At 38.6% G+C, this 17,123-nt stretch overlaps 1 protein-coding gene across 3 annotated transcripts in view; it reads left to right on the top strand.

Annotated features, from left to right (window-relative positions):
* The first annotated feature begins 2,351 nt into the window (after nt 1-2,351).
* Nucleotides 2,352-17,123, top strand: part of CCDC198 (coiled-coil domain containing 198) — a 31,589-nt gene continuing 16,817 nt past the window's right edge. The window contains exons 1-2 of one of the 3 annotated variants that reach the window (XM_069597955.1): nt 2,352-2,970; nt 5,702-5,784. In XM_069597955.1, the coding sequence (XP_069454056.1) occupies nt 2,748-2,970; nt 5,702-5,784 (306 nt within the window). In that variant the 5' untranslated portion in view covers nt 2,352-2,747. Of the gene's footprint in view, nt 2,971-5,701; nt 5,832-17,123 lie in introns of all 3 variants that reach the window. The other 2 variants (XM_069597956.1, XM_069597957.1) reach the window with 2 other exon arrangements.

Below are 17,123 nucleotides of genomic sequence, written 5' to 3'. Positions count from 1 at the left end.
ATCCCAGGGACAGGGGAACCTGGTGGGCTGCTGTCTATGGGGCTGCACAGAGTCAGACACGACTGAAGCGACTTAGCAGCAGCAGCAGACAAGAGGAAAATCCACCTATCTCCTGAGTGTGCATTAAGTTTCTATAGAATTTAAATCCACTCAACAAGATTCCTTAACAGTTTTGCCCAACTTGAGAGCAAACCAAGAACAAAAGCAGAGATTTCTGGCTGCAAAAAACAGCTTTGCAGCATTTGCTTTCCTTTCCTTCCTGCCTCTGGATCTAAAGGCTGAAGCACAGGTGAGAAGCAGGGCTAACAAGTGCATGGCTCACACCACGCCCTGTGTTCAGAGATCCCAGCACTGGGAGCCTATGCAAGGAAGCTTCCTGGGGGCTGCATGGTCAGGCTGTCTATGGAGCTGCTCCAAGTTGCGGCTTCCATCCCTCATGTGTGGAAATGGTACACCTAGCTCTTGATCCCTACTCCTCTCCATCTCCTCCAGCACCTCACCATCTTTTCTCTTCTCTGTGCCCTCTGTCTTAATAAAGTTTTCTCTGGGCATTATCTTCAGATTTTGAAAATTTAACCCCTTCTCTGCTTTATCCTATAAATTTATCAACTTGGATTCTCATTTCATATTCATAAAATTTTAGTACTACATATAATGTACACTCTTTTATCATCTTTACACACTATCACTGGCTATTCATAACCAGTCTTGAACTGAGGAAGGGTCATTATATATAAAGTATAGCTGATAGTCTGAGGAGCGGGCAAGGTTTTGTGAATGAGAGTTTTTTGTTTTCCAAATCTCATTTTTAAGAAATCATATCCTATATATAACTCTATAGGTGAGGTCAAATTCTCCTTTTCCTCTTTTAATGAAATTGAAACTATTTTCACTATCATTCTAAGAAAAAACATATGATAACTTTTAAAATAGATATTAAGCATGCTTGTTTCCTCAGTTAAATGGGTGCGTGCACACTCAATTGTGTCCGACTCTTTGGGACCCCATGGATTGTAGCCCCCCATGTTCTTCTGTCCAAGGATTTATAAACTCCTTTAGACGGGACTAAGTCTACTTTAATGGTTTCTGACCAATGAGTGATAAAGATACGGGCTAATGTTTACTTCAAATCTGCTGTATGTCAGGTACTATTCTAAGAGCTATAAATTAACTCATTCTTCATGATGCAGTTCTATTAACTCCACTTTACAGATGAGAAAACTCAGGCATGGAATGGTTAAGTAATCTGCATGAGTTACAAAGCTTGGAAGTAGTTAATGATAAATGGAAATAAACATGGCAGGAATCTTCATTTCTTTCACTATTTCCTGAGCAGCTAACCAACTTCCTCTACAAAGGCTCACATTCTCTACAGATATCTCAAAAGTAAACAATAGTAAATCAAAAAAATGAGACCTGAATGGTTCTCACTGGTCCAGATCCACGAAGTCCACAGTTTCCAGTATAATTTCTAGTTCATTTGTTAGCTTGCAATACTTTTCCTTGCTTTTAGAAATACTTAAACTAATTGTGTCCAAAAATAAACCTGACTAGATACTGTTCAACTATTTTAACCTTTATAATTAGCTTATTACCAAAAGTATTGTTTGCAGATACTATTAATATATGATGCTCATGTACAAGTCTTTCTGCCACAGAAAAGATTGTGTATAAAACACAAACGGAGAAAATTAAACTCAGATTTCTTTTTCGATGAACTCTATTGGCTTATGAGAATTTCCAAACCTATGTTAGCCCCTTAGCAAATGAATTTCGCAAAAGTAAAAAAAATACATACCTTTGAACTTCTCTGTATCCCTGTAGGGATGTGATGAAAACATAAATAATCTGTGGTCATGGACAATTAGAAACTGAAAGTGAGTTCTGCTTCTACATATAAAGAAAGAATAAAATAAAAATCACCCATAATCCCATTATTCAAAAATCACTATTCAACATTTCAGCACATCTATCTTCAGTCTTTTTTTTTTTTCAATTTTTTAAAAATAAAACACATAGGCTATAGCTGAGTTTGCTTTTTTGTCATCACTGTTGTTGTTTATAGTATATCTTTGTCTTTTGCTTGAACTATTTATTCAAGAAGTTTGTCCCCTCATTCCCAGGATTAAAATGCTATTGTCTCCCTACCCTTCTGTATTCATCTTCTTCAAGGGCAATTCAAATTATTGACAGAAAAATCATTTTAGCTATTCTGCTGTTTCCTATTTGGAAGATAAATTCTTCAATTAAAGTTAAAGATTAACAAAGCCCCTAGGTGATTAGCTCCCAACATTTCCAAAGGTGACTTAGCTCTTCTCAGTTGGTAATTCTTACAGATGATGGCTAAAGGTATGCACAATGAAAGGGTCAAATTGAAGTTCTCTGAACCTCTGCTCTCCATTTCTGTTAACGGCCTTCCTGGTGTTAGAGATCTGTTTAATGATCAATAGTTGTTTCTCTTCCTACCACTGAGTGTTTCAGAAAGTAGCATAACCAAGTCAATGTTTAACTGGATTCTTTGGGTCTGAAATGGCCAAGTAGGAGTTGAAGGGAAGTCTCCATAGAAACCAACCTCCCAGGAAGTGGCCAAAGGGTTAGTGTGAAGTGAAATAAAGCTACCCAGATGTCATGAAGGGAAGAAATACTTTGGAGCTGGGCTAACTTCAGAAGTTCCTTGATTAAAATAAGCCACTTTAAAGGCCCCAAACCACTAACCTCATGGTTTTACAGAGTGTCTTTAATGTGAAATGGGCCTGAGTCACTCTAAGTCTCACCCAAGGGTGACCAAGGTAGTACCTTTGCAAAACAAAGAGGAAGAGACTCCCTTGGGTGGCCCTGTGGATTTTGCATTCACTCAGAATCTGGAAGAAAACAGTTTATACTCATTTGCAAGACTGCAGGACCGGAATAAAGCTTTAGAAGGGCAGTTGCCACCTCTACGAGAGACCTGGTATGGAAGATATTCTGAAGGTAAATGTAAAACCCAGCAAGAAATTTGTGGGTGTGGGCAAAGGAGAGCTACTGATAGATTAATCTGTCTACCTCTATAATCCATGAAGTTTCTTAATTGTTGAAATATAAAGGGACATTTGTCAACAGGAGATAATGTTTGTCTATTTTAAGTATTCTGGGCACGTTAGAATAGGTGTGCGAACTGGGAACTAAGGGCTTTTCATCATTCCACATGAGAAGGAAATAATCATTTTGGGTCAGCTTGGTTTATAGTCCTTTTGATATTTATACCTAGCTTTGCCAGGCAATTAAAATTCTTTTCCAATAGACCTTAGATGTGACAAATACTGTTTCATTCCACTTAAATGAGATGACTATGAGAATAGTCAAATTTATAGTCAGAAAGTACATTGGTAGATGCTAGGGGCCAGGGGGAGAGGTGGGAATGGGGAATTAGTGTTTAATGGGGACAGACTTTCAGTTTAGGAAAGTGAAAAATTTGGGAGATGGATGATGGTGAGAGTTGCACAATAATGTGAATGTACTGAGCTGCATAAATATGGTTTGTATAAATACAGTTAAATATGATTAAAAGAGAATGTTTTATATTATGTGACTTTTACCACAATAAATAAAACAAATTCCATAGATAAAAATGTGATGATTATGATACTCATGCATTTCAGTTGGATTTTAAATGTAAATCAATCTCTCCAGTATCATTTCATGCATCAGGCTTTGTTGTTTTGAAAGCAGTACTAAAGAAATGAATCCATTCTGATGCGCATTTGGAAACCACTCCAAAGTGAACTCATTTATTGCAGTACAGATGAGTGGATGGGGCACCCTCTCCCCAGCCCCTGATTCTTCATGATCATTTGCAGAACTAAGAGAATTTTTCCCATTATGATTGGAAGATCCAAGCCAGAAGGGGCTATAAATTTTCCTGTGGCATTTTACAAGATATAAAATATTTTATGACAATCATGATGATACATAAACAGATGATACTTAGACATTCTAATCAGGGAAGAGATACATGCATATATACATACGTGATATATATACACACATATGTACATTATTTTTTTTCTTCACATTCTGTATTATTATCACAAGTAAGTTCCCATTATTGGCCAGAATATATATATTTTGTGTGTATGTGTGTGTGTATATATATACATGCATTCCTTTTTAGTGCCTAGTAAGTCTTAGATCTAGACCTGGTACCTAGATCTAGAATGATCTTCATGGCTACTTTCTGTAGAACTGATAACCTTTGACTGGTTCCATATAGCCTTTTCTTGTTGTTGTTCAACTTTCTAAGCATGTTAGTAGGACTATTCCTCTTAGTCTCACTGAATAATTCATTTTTTATCTAAACCTTCCATCTAGAGTTTTAAGATTTTGATAACCAAAGGGTAAAAGCTGATTCTAATGTGCTAGAGTCTAACTGGGAAATGTTCTTATTTTTGAAATTGCAAAATCACATTAAAAATAAATAACAATGGGATGGTAAGCATTCTGAACACCTTCTTCAAGAGACCCACATTCTAACCCCAGCTTCACCAAATACCAAATAGAATGACTTTAGGCAAGCTGTTTCATCAATTTTCTTCACCTGTTTATCAAAGGTAAAAGCAACACATGCCTATACCACTTCAGCAGAAGCAAATTAAATCATAGGGTGATATTACCCAAATCATGGCATAAAAATAAGGTGTAGTCACATTGCTGAAATATATTTTGCTGAAAATATTTACATTTTTAAATCCAACATGTTTTGGGTCTTGCTTGATATCCTGAAATTCTTGAAAGAAAGGAAGGTCATAGAGATATTCTTCAGGTGATCATTCAAAGGTTTTAAGGATAGAAACACACAATTACCCAGGAATTTTTCCATTTAAAATGCAAAGTGGGACTACGGGATAGTCTGCACAACAATCTCAAAGTCAGAATGCATCCAGATTGTTATGAGGAAAGGACAAGGAGGTCATTCACGTAGCATTGGTTATGGTAGCGGTCCCAAGGGCCCAGGCTAATCAAACTGAAAAATGAAATCCACATGGATCTCTTGAGCTTCTCTGTTTCCTAATGAGCTTCTCTGGTTCTTTAACACTGTAGCCCTGGGTTATTTCATCAAGAAGAATATTGATATGTTGTGTTAGAGTGGCAACTTGTGGGAATTCATTTCCCTACTTGCAGTGGGGGAATGGATTATTTAATTGGAAACATTCAATGATAAGCACTGCATATTCCTATTACACACTCAAGTTCCATTTCTTTATCACCTCTCTAATACCTATCCATCTATTAATCTATTATACCTGAAAAGAGAACTTATTTTCACTTCTTAAAGTTATGTTTTTTTCTGATTTCTATTTACTTGGGAAGGATTTCATAAAATTAAAACAAATCAATAAGTTTCTATTTTCCAAGCCAAATTCTATGTCTGAATAACATTTCTAGTCAATACATTGTTAATTGTGCAATTATTCCTCTAAATATTAATCAGGGAGGAAATGAGGAAAGCAGAAATTAAATCCTGAGTCTAGGCTAATATTTTATCATTTGCCATTATGTGGGGCCCCTGCTTTACGTCTTTCCTCTTCACATTCAACCTATTGGTTAGATATACAGAACTGAAGATACAAAATGGTGTTAACAAAGTCTAACAACTAATAATCAATTTAATGTCATAGGAAATTGCTTTTAATGGTTTGTTTTTATTTCTCTCCAACCCTTCAAGGGCCAAGGGCCATGTATTTTGACTTCCCACTGGAACAGCAAGAAACAAGTATTATTAAAAGGCATCCACCCCGAAGACTTCAAGTAAGATGCATTTAAAAGGCTTCATAAGGAATTTCTTGGATTTAATGGTAATATCCCTTTTTAACTATAATCATATAAGAGGGATATTGACAATGACTATGCTAATGAGAATGACGGTGTTATTAAAGAGAATGCTGTCGATGCAAACCACATTTCTTTAGGATTTCCTTTTGTAATGATTTCACTTTTAAGACCACCACCAAAGGAAGCAGGTATAGTACCAAAGATATAGGAATGAAGGGACACAAAGGATCTGAATCTTGCACTGATTAATTGAATGACTGTAGGGCAATCATGGTAACATATAACAGTAACAACTACTATAACTAATTACCACCTATACAAGTCTGTTACACTCTAAGCAACAATGATCTTTGTCATTCATTTAATTTTCATACCCCTCAATGAGAAAGGAAGGATTATCCTTGTTTTATACATGTGCTTCAGGGAGTTAAGTAACTTGCCCAAGGACAGAAGGGGCCACATATCAACCAGGCCTCCAAAGCCTGTGCTCTTAAACACTGGCATAGATGATCTCTACAGTCCTTCTATCCTTAACCTTTCATCATTCAAAATATTTAGTTAATGGAATTGAGAACACTGAATTTAAGGCTTCCTACGTGGCACTAGCTGGAGAAGACAATGGCAACCCACTCCAGTACTCTTGCCTGGAGAATCCCATGGACGGAGGAGCCTGGTAGGCTGCAGTCCATGGGGTCTCGAAGAGTTGGACACGACTGAGCGACTTCACTTTCACTTTTCACTTTCTCGTGCATTGGAGAAGGAAATGGCAACGCACTCCAGTGTTCTTGCCTGGAGAATCCCAGGGATGGCGGAGCCTGGTGGGCTGCCGTCTATGGGGTCACCCAGAGTCGGACATGACTGAAGTAACTTAGCAGCAGCAGCAGGTGGCACTAGTGGTAAAGAACCTGCCTGCCAATGCAGGAGATGTAAGAGACATAGGTTAGATCCCTGGGTCCAAAAGATCCTCTGGAGGAGGGCATGGCAACCCACCCCAGTATTCTTGCCTGGAGAATCCCATGGACAGAGGAAGCTGGCAGGCTATAGTCCATAGGGTCACAAAGAGTCAGACAAGACTGAAGTGACTTTAACACACTGATTTCAAGGCAGCAAAGCAGGAGTTTTAAATGCATTCACCTTAATAAATATTTAATGAATTCCCTGTAGAGACCTATAAATTTTAAGAACCCTCATCCTAGAAGGGGAAAGAGATCCGTCTGAATGGGTCCTCTGAAGTGAGCATCAGCTAAAAGGAGGGTTTGGAGCTCTCTTGTGAGCAGGATCTATCACTGATATTTGAAAAATGGAATTGGAATCAAACCCCACCTGCTACACAACTCAGTCAGGTCTCTGGACTAATCCTAGGGGTATCTGAGCTCATTTTGGGGGGATATTTCTATTTAAGTTGGTTTTTATTTACCTGTCTTCTCCAGAAGCTCACAATCATTATTTGAGTGATTATATCTTTTGGTTACCAAAAAAGGAGGATCTTTTCCCAAAATATTAGAAACCTAAAAATATTGTTTAGTCAATGTAAAATAAAGTGCAATTCTATCAAGTTAATATATAATTTTTAACATTTTGGACATATCTCTACCTAAAGTGGCAATTTTAAAACTTATATTTTGTTTCTAAATCACTATAAATCAAAGGCCTCCTTTCAAAGCAGCTCATTTTATATGTTCCTGTGAAGCCTCTAAGCTGAATAACTCAAAAAGAAGATTATTACTATAAACAGTGAAAAATATTTGTGTAGGAGTTTATAGTTCACAGAGTCCTTTTTTATATCTATCAACCGTAAATAAGCGAAAGTCAGGCTTTGACTTTCTCAAGTCAGTCAAACTCAAAAAGAGAAATTTGGTATTTCAGAGTCAAAGACTGCATCCCCATATCCCAACCAACCACCTTAACAATGAAGAATCAAAACAAATTATTTGACCATACAAACTACATTCAGTCTTATATCTTAAGTCACTAACACAGTATGTATCCCTTGAAAGTTTATGAATAAATGAATTAATGGACAGATGAATGAATGAAACCCATTATCCTGATGAGACTTCCCAGGTGGCATTAGTGGTGAAGAACCTGCCTATGAATGCAGGAGATGTTGAGATGAGTGTTCAGCCCCTAGGCTGGGAAGATGCCCTGGAGATGGAAATGCAACCCACTCCAGTATTCTTCTCTGGAGAGCCCCAGGGACAGTCTATAGTTCATGGGGTTGCAAAGAGTCAGATACAACTAGAATTAGCACACACAGCACATCCCTACTGGGGAAAAAAAATCAAAGTGATCTCCCTACTATTTCATATCTGTAGCATCACTGTGGAGAAGGCAATGGCAACCCACTCCAGTACTCTTGCCTGGAAAATCCCATGGATGGAGGAGCCTGGTAGGCTACAGTCCATGGGGTCGCTAAGAGTCGGACACAACTGAGTGACTTCACTTTCACTTTTCACTTTCCTGCATTGGAGAAGGAAATGGCAACCCACTCCAGTGTTCCTGCCTGGAGAATCCCAGGGACAGGGGAGCCTGGTGGGCTGCCATCTATGGAGTCACAGAGAGTCAGACACGACTGAAGCAACTTAGCAGCAGTAGCAGCAGCAGCATCACTGTATCGGAAGTCAAATGGACTAGCCAAAGCAACCAATGTGATAATTTATAATGACATAGGAGTTTTTTAATGAACTCAAAAGTTGGCAGGCACCTAGACTTCAGGGAAGAGCTATGTCTTAGAACCTGAAAGGCAGAAGAACTCACTCTCTCTGCATCTGCTTTCTCTCTCCTTGCAGATCGACTTTCTCTAGTCCTCGAGACTATTTGGTGAAATTTGGCCACACTGAATTTGCATCTCATAATTCTAGTCAGACAAACTAGTCTAGCCCTTTTGGCTCTAAGTCCAAATTCCTGGGAGATTTTAAAAATATTATTGGCTCAGCTTTGCTCGTGATTCTAGCTCTGTTCCAATGGGCTATGACCAGAGAATATGCTCATACAGTAGAAGTGTGAGCAGGGGAGCCTCCCCTCCCCCCACCAATTACCACTCCATGTAGATTATAGAGGCAGCTCCCAGAGAAGAGGGAAATCACTGGGAACTTGGCAGACACTCCCAAAGATATCAACTATAATTATCTTCACAAATGAGGCTCAGCACATTTTCCACCACAAATGGGTTTTTGAGAGAATAATAAATGCTAGGTTCCCATGACATGCTAATTAATAGCCTAATCCCTGCCAAAGAAAGTTATACAAGTATTTTTAATTATTAAACCAAATATAATTGCAACCTAAATAATTTGAGTTTCATATTTGGCACACTCCACTTCCTAAACATCTAATAACTCCTCAAGTTAAGAGCAGGTCTTGAACTAAGGTTCTCCAGCTCGGAGATGCTGAGATCTGAGAAGCTCTGCCAGGGAGCCCTGACTCAAATGTATCTGCCCCATATTGAAGAGGTGATCATCAATAACCTTTCTGAGAGATTCACTTTCTCATTCAACCATCTCAGGTCCAGCCTAAGGTGGAGATGGTCCTCCACCCCTATCCCATATAGAGTTTCCTCAAATGATCTCCTTGGATGATTCTGTCATGTCCAATAAAGTTTAGTCGCTCAGTCATGGCCAACTCTTTTTAACTCATGGACTGTGGCCAGCCAGGCTCCTCTGTCCATAGAATTCTCCAGGCAAGAATACTGGAGTGGTTGCCATTCCCTTCTCCAGGAGATCTTCCCGACTCAGGGATCGAACCTAGGTCTCCTGCATTGCAGGCAGCTTCTCAAAGATTTGCTTAAATCTCACTTTTCCTTTAAGGCTTACATGACAACCTATTGACAGCTGCAGCGCTTACTCTTGACACTCCTGATTCCCTTGACTCTTCACTGTTTTTTCTCTGGAGCACTTATTTCCATCTAACACACTAAGCAATTTGCTTACATATTAGGTTCATTGTGTGTTTTTTCCACCACCTCGCAATCCCTCATATTTCACCCCAGTGCTAGAGTATAATCTTCACAGAGGCAGGGGTTTTTGTCTGTTGTCTTCACTACATATCTAAGTGCCTGGAGAAGTAGCTAGCATATAAATGGTGATTTATAAGTATGCATTAATCAATGATCAAAGAATGAATGGAGAGGAAAGAAAGATGAGCATAAACCTGGGTAATTCATTACACTGTTTGAGGTCTTAGACAATTTGTCACAAACTTATTCTCTCTCAACGTTTCTAATCCTTTGGCCATTTTCTATAATCTCTTTGACAGGTGAGAGTTCTTTGTATGCTTTAGATCTGGTCCTTTGTTACTTATATGTGTTGCAAGTATCTTCTATGGTTTGTCTTTTCATTTTGTGTGCGTGTGTGTGTTTGTGTGTACACAAAGAGTTTGATGTTGTCAAACTTCTCAATCTTTATCTCTGTTTTCTCTCTCATATTTTGTCAAAGAAATTTTTAAATTCCCCAAGTTCATAAAGATATTTTTATTTCTAAAATTTAGAATCTTTAACTTTTCATATGTGGGTCCTAATCCATCTATTTAAGATGGATTAAATTAATTAAGCCATTAAATTCAGGTGTGAAGCTGGAATCGGATCTTACTTTTTTTTTTAGTTTTTTATTTTTTTTTATTTTAAAATCTTTAATTCTTACATGTGTTCCCAAACATGAACCCCCCTCCCACCTCCCTCCCCATAACATCTCTGTGGGTCATCCCCATGCACCAGCCCCAAGCATGCTGTATCAAATGGATTATTTTTCCATTTGATTAGCCTCTTGTCCCAGAACTGTTTATGGAATCATCCTTTGTGACCACTGATTTGAAACTTTACTTCTCTCCTGTATCTGACATCCACAGCTCAGTGAGTCTGTTTCTGAGTTCTCTCTTCTGTTGAACTGGCCTATTTATGTATCCACAGGAATTCCTCTCTGTCTAGATACCTTTAAGCTAAGTCTTAATATCTAGTATGGCAAGTTCATTTGCCTTTTTCTTCTTCAGAATTGTCTTTGCTATTTACAGTCCTTTGCGCTTCCATGTAAAGTTTGGTTCTTCATGTCAAGTTCCACAAAAAACCTTTTCAGCATTTTGATTGGAATGTATTCATGGATTAATCTGGGGGAAATTAACCACATTTACAATATTGAGTTTTTTAAACCATGAACTTGGTATAAATAATTCACTCAAATTTTCTTTTAGGTCTTTCAATAATGTCTCATTTCTCTACAGGGGCCTTGTGTGATGTATTTTTAGGTTTGTTTCTCTATGTCTGTATCAGGGTTCAACCAGAGAAACAGAACCTATAAAAGGAGATATGTATCAAAAGACTTATTACAAGTTACATGACGGTTACATGATTTGGAGGATGATTGACAAGGCAAGGTTAAATCACAGGACAGGCTATCAGAAAGGGTAGACTGAAACTGTAGGGCATCAGCTGAAGCTGCTATCCACAAGTAGAATTTCCTCTTCTTCAGGAAGACCTCAGCTTTGCTCTTAAGGCCTTCCAATTGACTGAATCAGGCCCACCCGGATTATCTAAAAGAATCTTCCATGGTTGTGTGTTAGTTCAGTCACTAAGTCATGTCCAACTCTTGTGACCCCATGGACTGTAACCCACCAGTCTCCTCTGTCCACGGGGTTCTCCAGGCTAGAATACTGGAGTGGGTTGCCATTTCCTTCTCCAGGGGATCTTCCTCACCCAGGGATTGAACACTGGTCTCCTGTACTGCAGGCAGTTTTTTAACTGAGCTACCAGGGAAGCCCCTTAATCTTTTTTACTTAAAGTCAACTGATTATTGACTTTAATTGAATCTGCAAAAGAATTTCACAGGAGCTCCTAGATTAGTGTTTGAATAACTGTACACTGTAACCTAACCAAGCTGACACATACAACTACAACTGGCCATCAAAACATCCCATTTGATTTTTCTATCCTACTATGAATGAGGTATTTTTCCCATTTAATTTTCTAAAAGATTATTATTGGTGAATAAGAAAGCTAATGATTTTTATATATCACATTTTGAGTTCCACAACTTGATGGAAATACCTTGGTTATTCTAATTGTCTATAGATTCTTCCTGACTTTCTACATAGACAATATTTTTTATAAACAAGAATAATTTTTTCTATTTCTCCCCAATTGTGCCTCATACAGATTTTCTTGACTTTTGCAATGAATAAAACTTCCCCTGCAATGCTGAACACAAGCAGTAATAATGGACATACCTTGCCTTATCCATGTCATTAACGAGACTGGTTCTAAAACTAAATACATTTGCAGTAGAATTTTGGTAGGTGCTTGTCAGAGTCCCCAAAGTGTAAAGATACTACGTTCAAATTAGGATAAGTCAGGGAAGTTTTCTTTACAAGTAATAGGGCTTCCCCAGTGGCTCAGCAGTAAAGAATCCACTTGCAATGTGGAAGATTCATAAGTGGGTTTGATTCCGGGGTCAAGAAGATCTCCTGGAGGAAGAAATGGCAACCCACTCTAGTATTCTTGCCTGAAAAGTCCCGTTGACAGAGGAGCCTGTCAGGCCACAGTCCATGGGGTTGCAAATAGCTGGACATGACTGAGCACTCAAAAAAATAGCATGGATAAGGGGTGTTGGAGAAGACTCCTGAGAGTCCCTTGGACTGCAAGGAGATTCAACCAGTCCATCCTAAAGGAGATCGGTCCTGAGTGTTCATTGGAAGGACTGATGTTGAAGCTGAAACTCCAATACTTTGGCCACCTGATACAAAGAGCTGACTCATTAGAAAAGACCCTGTTGCTGGGAAAGATTGAAGGCAGGAGGAGAAGGGGACGACAGAGGATGAGATGGTTGGATGGCATCACTGACTCAATGGACATGACTTTGGGTAAACTCCGGGAGTTGGTGATGGACAGGGAGGTCCATGGGGTCTCAAAGAGTTGGACACGACTGAGCGACTGAACTGAACTGAAGGGGAACCAGAGAGGGTATTGCAATAGCCACTAGTGGCAGCTGAGAAGTGGCTATATTTAGCACAAAGGACTTCTAGAACCTAGAAAGGGAGAGTGAGGTAGAGGAAGCTGCTTTGAGAGGAGGGTGGGATACGGCCAACCCAATATGACTTTGCAGGGAGGGAGACAGAGGAAGAAATATCCTGACTCCATTCTCCTTCTTCTCTCAGATCTCCTACCAGGGTTCTTTAGTAGTTGACCCAATTGGAAGCCAGAAGGCAGGAGAAACTGCTTACTCTCTTACAGGCAGAGAACAGAGTAATGTGATAAGAGGATCTGGAGAAATAAATAGAAGCTATCTGGCACAATGCTTTTCACTCAATTACCAACAGTTTTCTCATTTATCTTATTCCTAGTATGCTACGAGTTTTTCCCAGGGCTGAGTGTTAAATTTTACTGATGTTTTTATTAAATAATTATTAAATAACCTATTAAAATGATCCTATGGATTTTCTTTTTAACCAGTTGATCTAATATATTACACTAATAGATTTTATGATGTGAACCATGTTTGTATTCCAGATATAAACCCTACTTGGTCATGAGATATATATATACACACAGAAATACACTACTGAATTTTATATGCTTAGGACTTCCCTGGTGGCTCAGACGGTAAAACGTCTGCCTACAATGTGGAAGACCTGGGTTCAGTCCCTGGGTCGGGAAGACCCTCTGGAGAAGGAAATGGCAACCCACTCCAGTACTCTTGCCTGGAAAATCCCATGGACAGAGGAGCATGGTAGACTGCTACAGTCCATGGGGCCGCAAAGAGTCGGAGACGACTGCTTCACTCACTCACTCACAGGGTTTTTATATATATTTTCATAAGTGGAGTTGTTCTTTAATTTCTTTATATATTTTTCCATCTTTTTTCCCTCAAGGTTATACTAGTTTTATACAGAGGATGAGATGGCTGGATGGCATCACTGACTCGATGGACGTGAATCTGAGTGAACTCTGGGAGTTGGTGATGGACAGGGAGGCCTGGCATGCTGCGATTCATGGGGTTGCAAAGACTCGGACATGACTGAGCCACTGAACTGAACTGATACTAGTTTTATAAAATGAATTGATTATCTTTCCCTCTTTTCTGTTCTCTAAAACATTTAACATAGTTCTTATCTATTCCTTATAAATTTAATAAAATGGGCCTGGTGTAAAATAGATAGCTAATGTTGTATATAGCGCATGGAGCTCAGCTTGATGCTCTGTGAAGCCTTGGAGGTAGAGTGGGAGGTGGGTGTGGAAGGCTAAGAGTATGGGGATATATGTATACATATAGCTGATTCAGGCTTCCCTGGTAGCTTAGTGGTGAAGAATTTGCCTGCCAATGCAGGTGACATGGGTTCAATCCCTGGGATGAGAAGATCCCCTGGCAGAGGAAATGGCAACCCACTCCAGTATTCTTGCCTGGGAAATCTCACGGACAGAGGAGCCTGGTGGGCTACAGTCCATGGGATGGCAAAGAGTCAGACACGACTGAGCGACTAAGCACATACGCAGGCAAAACTGATTCACTGTTGTACAGCAGAAACTAACACAACATCGCACAGCAGCTATACTCCAATAAAAACAGAAAACAGGCCTGTGAAACCGTCTTTGGTCACCTGGACTTCGGTGGAAAGTGAGCAGCTTTCCTAGTAACTTAACTAGTAAAAGAATGGTTCTGAGTTGATTTTTTATCTTATTTCTTCCTGATTTAACTTTTAAAATTTATATTTCCCAGAAAACTATCCATTTTTCTAAGCTTTTGAATTTATCGTTATAAAAAAGTCTTAGCTTCTTTATATTCAACTTTTTGATAACACCTATAAAACAAATCTGGCTTACACTTTGATACAGCCCTTTGACTGGGTAAAGAGGTGAGTTCAGCTCAGTCCCGGAGTTTAAACCATGAACCTGGCTTTATGTTTCCTTCTTATATGAAGCATTTTTTAGGTCTCTTTAGCCTATGGAAATAACTTACAGCCAACAGGAGCCCTAAATGGCTTATGAATCAGCTTCCCCCAAGTCTTCCGTTCTGCTTTCTGATCTAGAGAGGTATTTTATCTTGTATTAAAGCCTGACCACATCTTTTTGGTTTATGTTTTATTTTTCATTGCCAGATATTTGAATCAAAGAATGTTACTGAAATGTGAACTCATTGCAAAGATTTGACCAGAAATTCCGCCTTGCCCTGACGATTTCTTGCTCCTTTGGACAACTTTACCTTCCTCCTAGAAACTTAAAGAACACATTCTTAAGTCATGATACCAAACACACTTTATAGTTTCTTCCAGTTGATCCTGCCACCTTTATCTTCCTGCTAGTGAACAGAAGCAACCATCTCAGGTTGGAACTTGTCAGCAAGCTCTGTGACTTATGCTTGATGTAATCTCCTTTCCTGAATCTCCTAGCTGACACTCCACCACTTATTATCCTGACCATTTGTTTTATTTGAGAAGCTGAATAATCCAGCAATCTTTAGACATATCATTTTTTATATCATGAATTTTAAAAAGGCATCATTCTACCAATTCATCAGTAATTCCTTCCATTGTATTTTCTCTGAAGATGATAAAGTGAGGCATCTTGCTTCCCAGGCAGGGAAAAAGAACATTGATATGAACCCAGAATTCTTAGGCAATTTCATTTGACCAGCTTGTTGGGAGAAGCTAGCTTTCCAACACTTTTTTTTTTTCTGCAGTGCTTCTCAGGCTAAGAGCAAATGATTTAACTGAGGGATCCTATTTGCAATGTTAGCTGCTGCCATCTAGTGCCCTTTGTGGAGAAATGGCATTCTTTAGGTTCTTTTCAAGGCCACAAAGTAATTGCCTAGGAGGAGTACTTAAAGATTACTACTACTACAGAGCCCCGGTTTGAGTTTCCTGAACCATACAGCAAATTCCCATTGACTATCTATTTTACATATGGTAACGTAAGTTTCCATGTTACTCTCTCCATACATCTCACCCTCTCCTCCCCTCTCCCCATGTCCATAAGTCTATTCTCTATGTCTGTTTTTCCACTGCTGCCCTGAAAATAAATTCTTCAGTACCATTTTTCTAGATTCCATATATAGGGCATTAGAATATGGTGTCTAGCATTCTGACTCACTTCACTCTGATAGGTTCTAGGTTCATCCACCTCATTAGAACTGACTTGAATACATTCCTTTTTATAGCTGAGTAATATTCCATTGTGTATGTGTACTGCAACTTCTTTTCCATTCATCTGTTGATGGACATCTAGGTTGCTTCCATGTTCTAGCTATTGTAAACAGTGCCGCAGTGAACAATGGGATACACGTGTCTTTCAATTTTGGTTTCCTCAGGGTATATGCCTAGGAGTGGGATTGCTGGGTCATATTCCTAGTTCTTTTCATATTCCTAGGTGGTTTTATTCCTAGTTCTTTAAGGAATCTCCATGTCATCTTCCACAGCAGCTCTATCAATTTACACTTCCACCAATGCAAGAGCGTTCCCTTTTCTCCACACTCTCTCTAGCATTTATTGTTTGTAGAATTTTTGATTGGGATGGGGAGGGAGACGGGAGGGAGGTTCAAAAGGGAGAGGATATATATATGTGTGTGTGTGTGTGTATATATATATGTGTGTGTGTGTGTATACATATATCCCCATGGCTGATTCATGTTTAGGTTTGACAGAAAACAAAATTCTGTAAAGCAATTATTCTTCAATAAAAAACAATTTTTAAAAATTGGAAACTAAAAATATATATATAACTACTACTTAACCATTATCACAACTGTGGATCCAAAGAAAATGAGGCTGAAATCAGAAAACGTCTACAGAGTATACGATTCCAACTAAATGTAAAACTGTGCAGACAATAAAAATATTTGTGGTTGCCAGGGGGTTGCAGGGAGAAGAGAATGAGTGGACAGAGCACAGAGGGTTTGGGGGATAGTGAAATTACTCTCTATATGATGCTATAATGGATACACGTCATGATACATTTATCCAAACCCAGAGGATGTACATCAAGAGCAAGCCCTAAAGTAAATCACGGACTCTGAGTGATGATGATGTGCCCATATAGGCTCACTGATGTAGCACGCTGGTGAGACATGTTGGCAGTACTAAGGTTGTATGTGTTTGGAGACAAGAGTACGGGAACTCTGTACTTGTTGCTCGATTTTGCTATGAACCTCTCTCTCTCTAAAATATAAATTCTATTAATTAAATATATATATGTAAATAATATATAAAATATATACAAATATGTAAAATACATACATATTTGTATCATATATAAAAATATTATATATGCAAATATATAAAATACATATATACACATCTGTATCTATATATATATGTGTGTTTTATATATGTATATAATT

The sequence above is a fragment of the Ovis canadensis genome, chromosome 7 (genome assembly GCF_042477335.2).
Source record: "Ovis canadensis isolate MfBH-ARS-UI-01 breed Bighorn chromosome 7, ARS-UI_OviCan_v2, whole genome shotgun sequence".
Lineage (NCBI taxonomy): Eukaryota > Metazoa > Chordata > Mammalia > Artiodactyla > Bovidae > Ovis > Ovis canadensis.
Note: the sequence above shows the minus strand (reverse complement) of the source record. Positions and strands in the feature narration are given on the sequence as shown.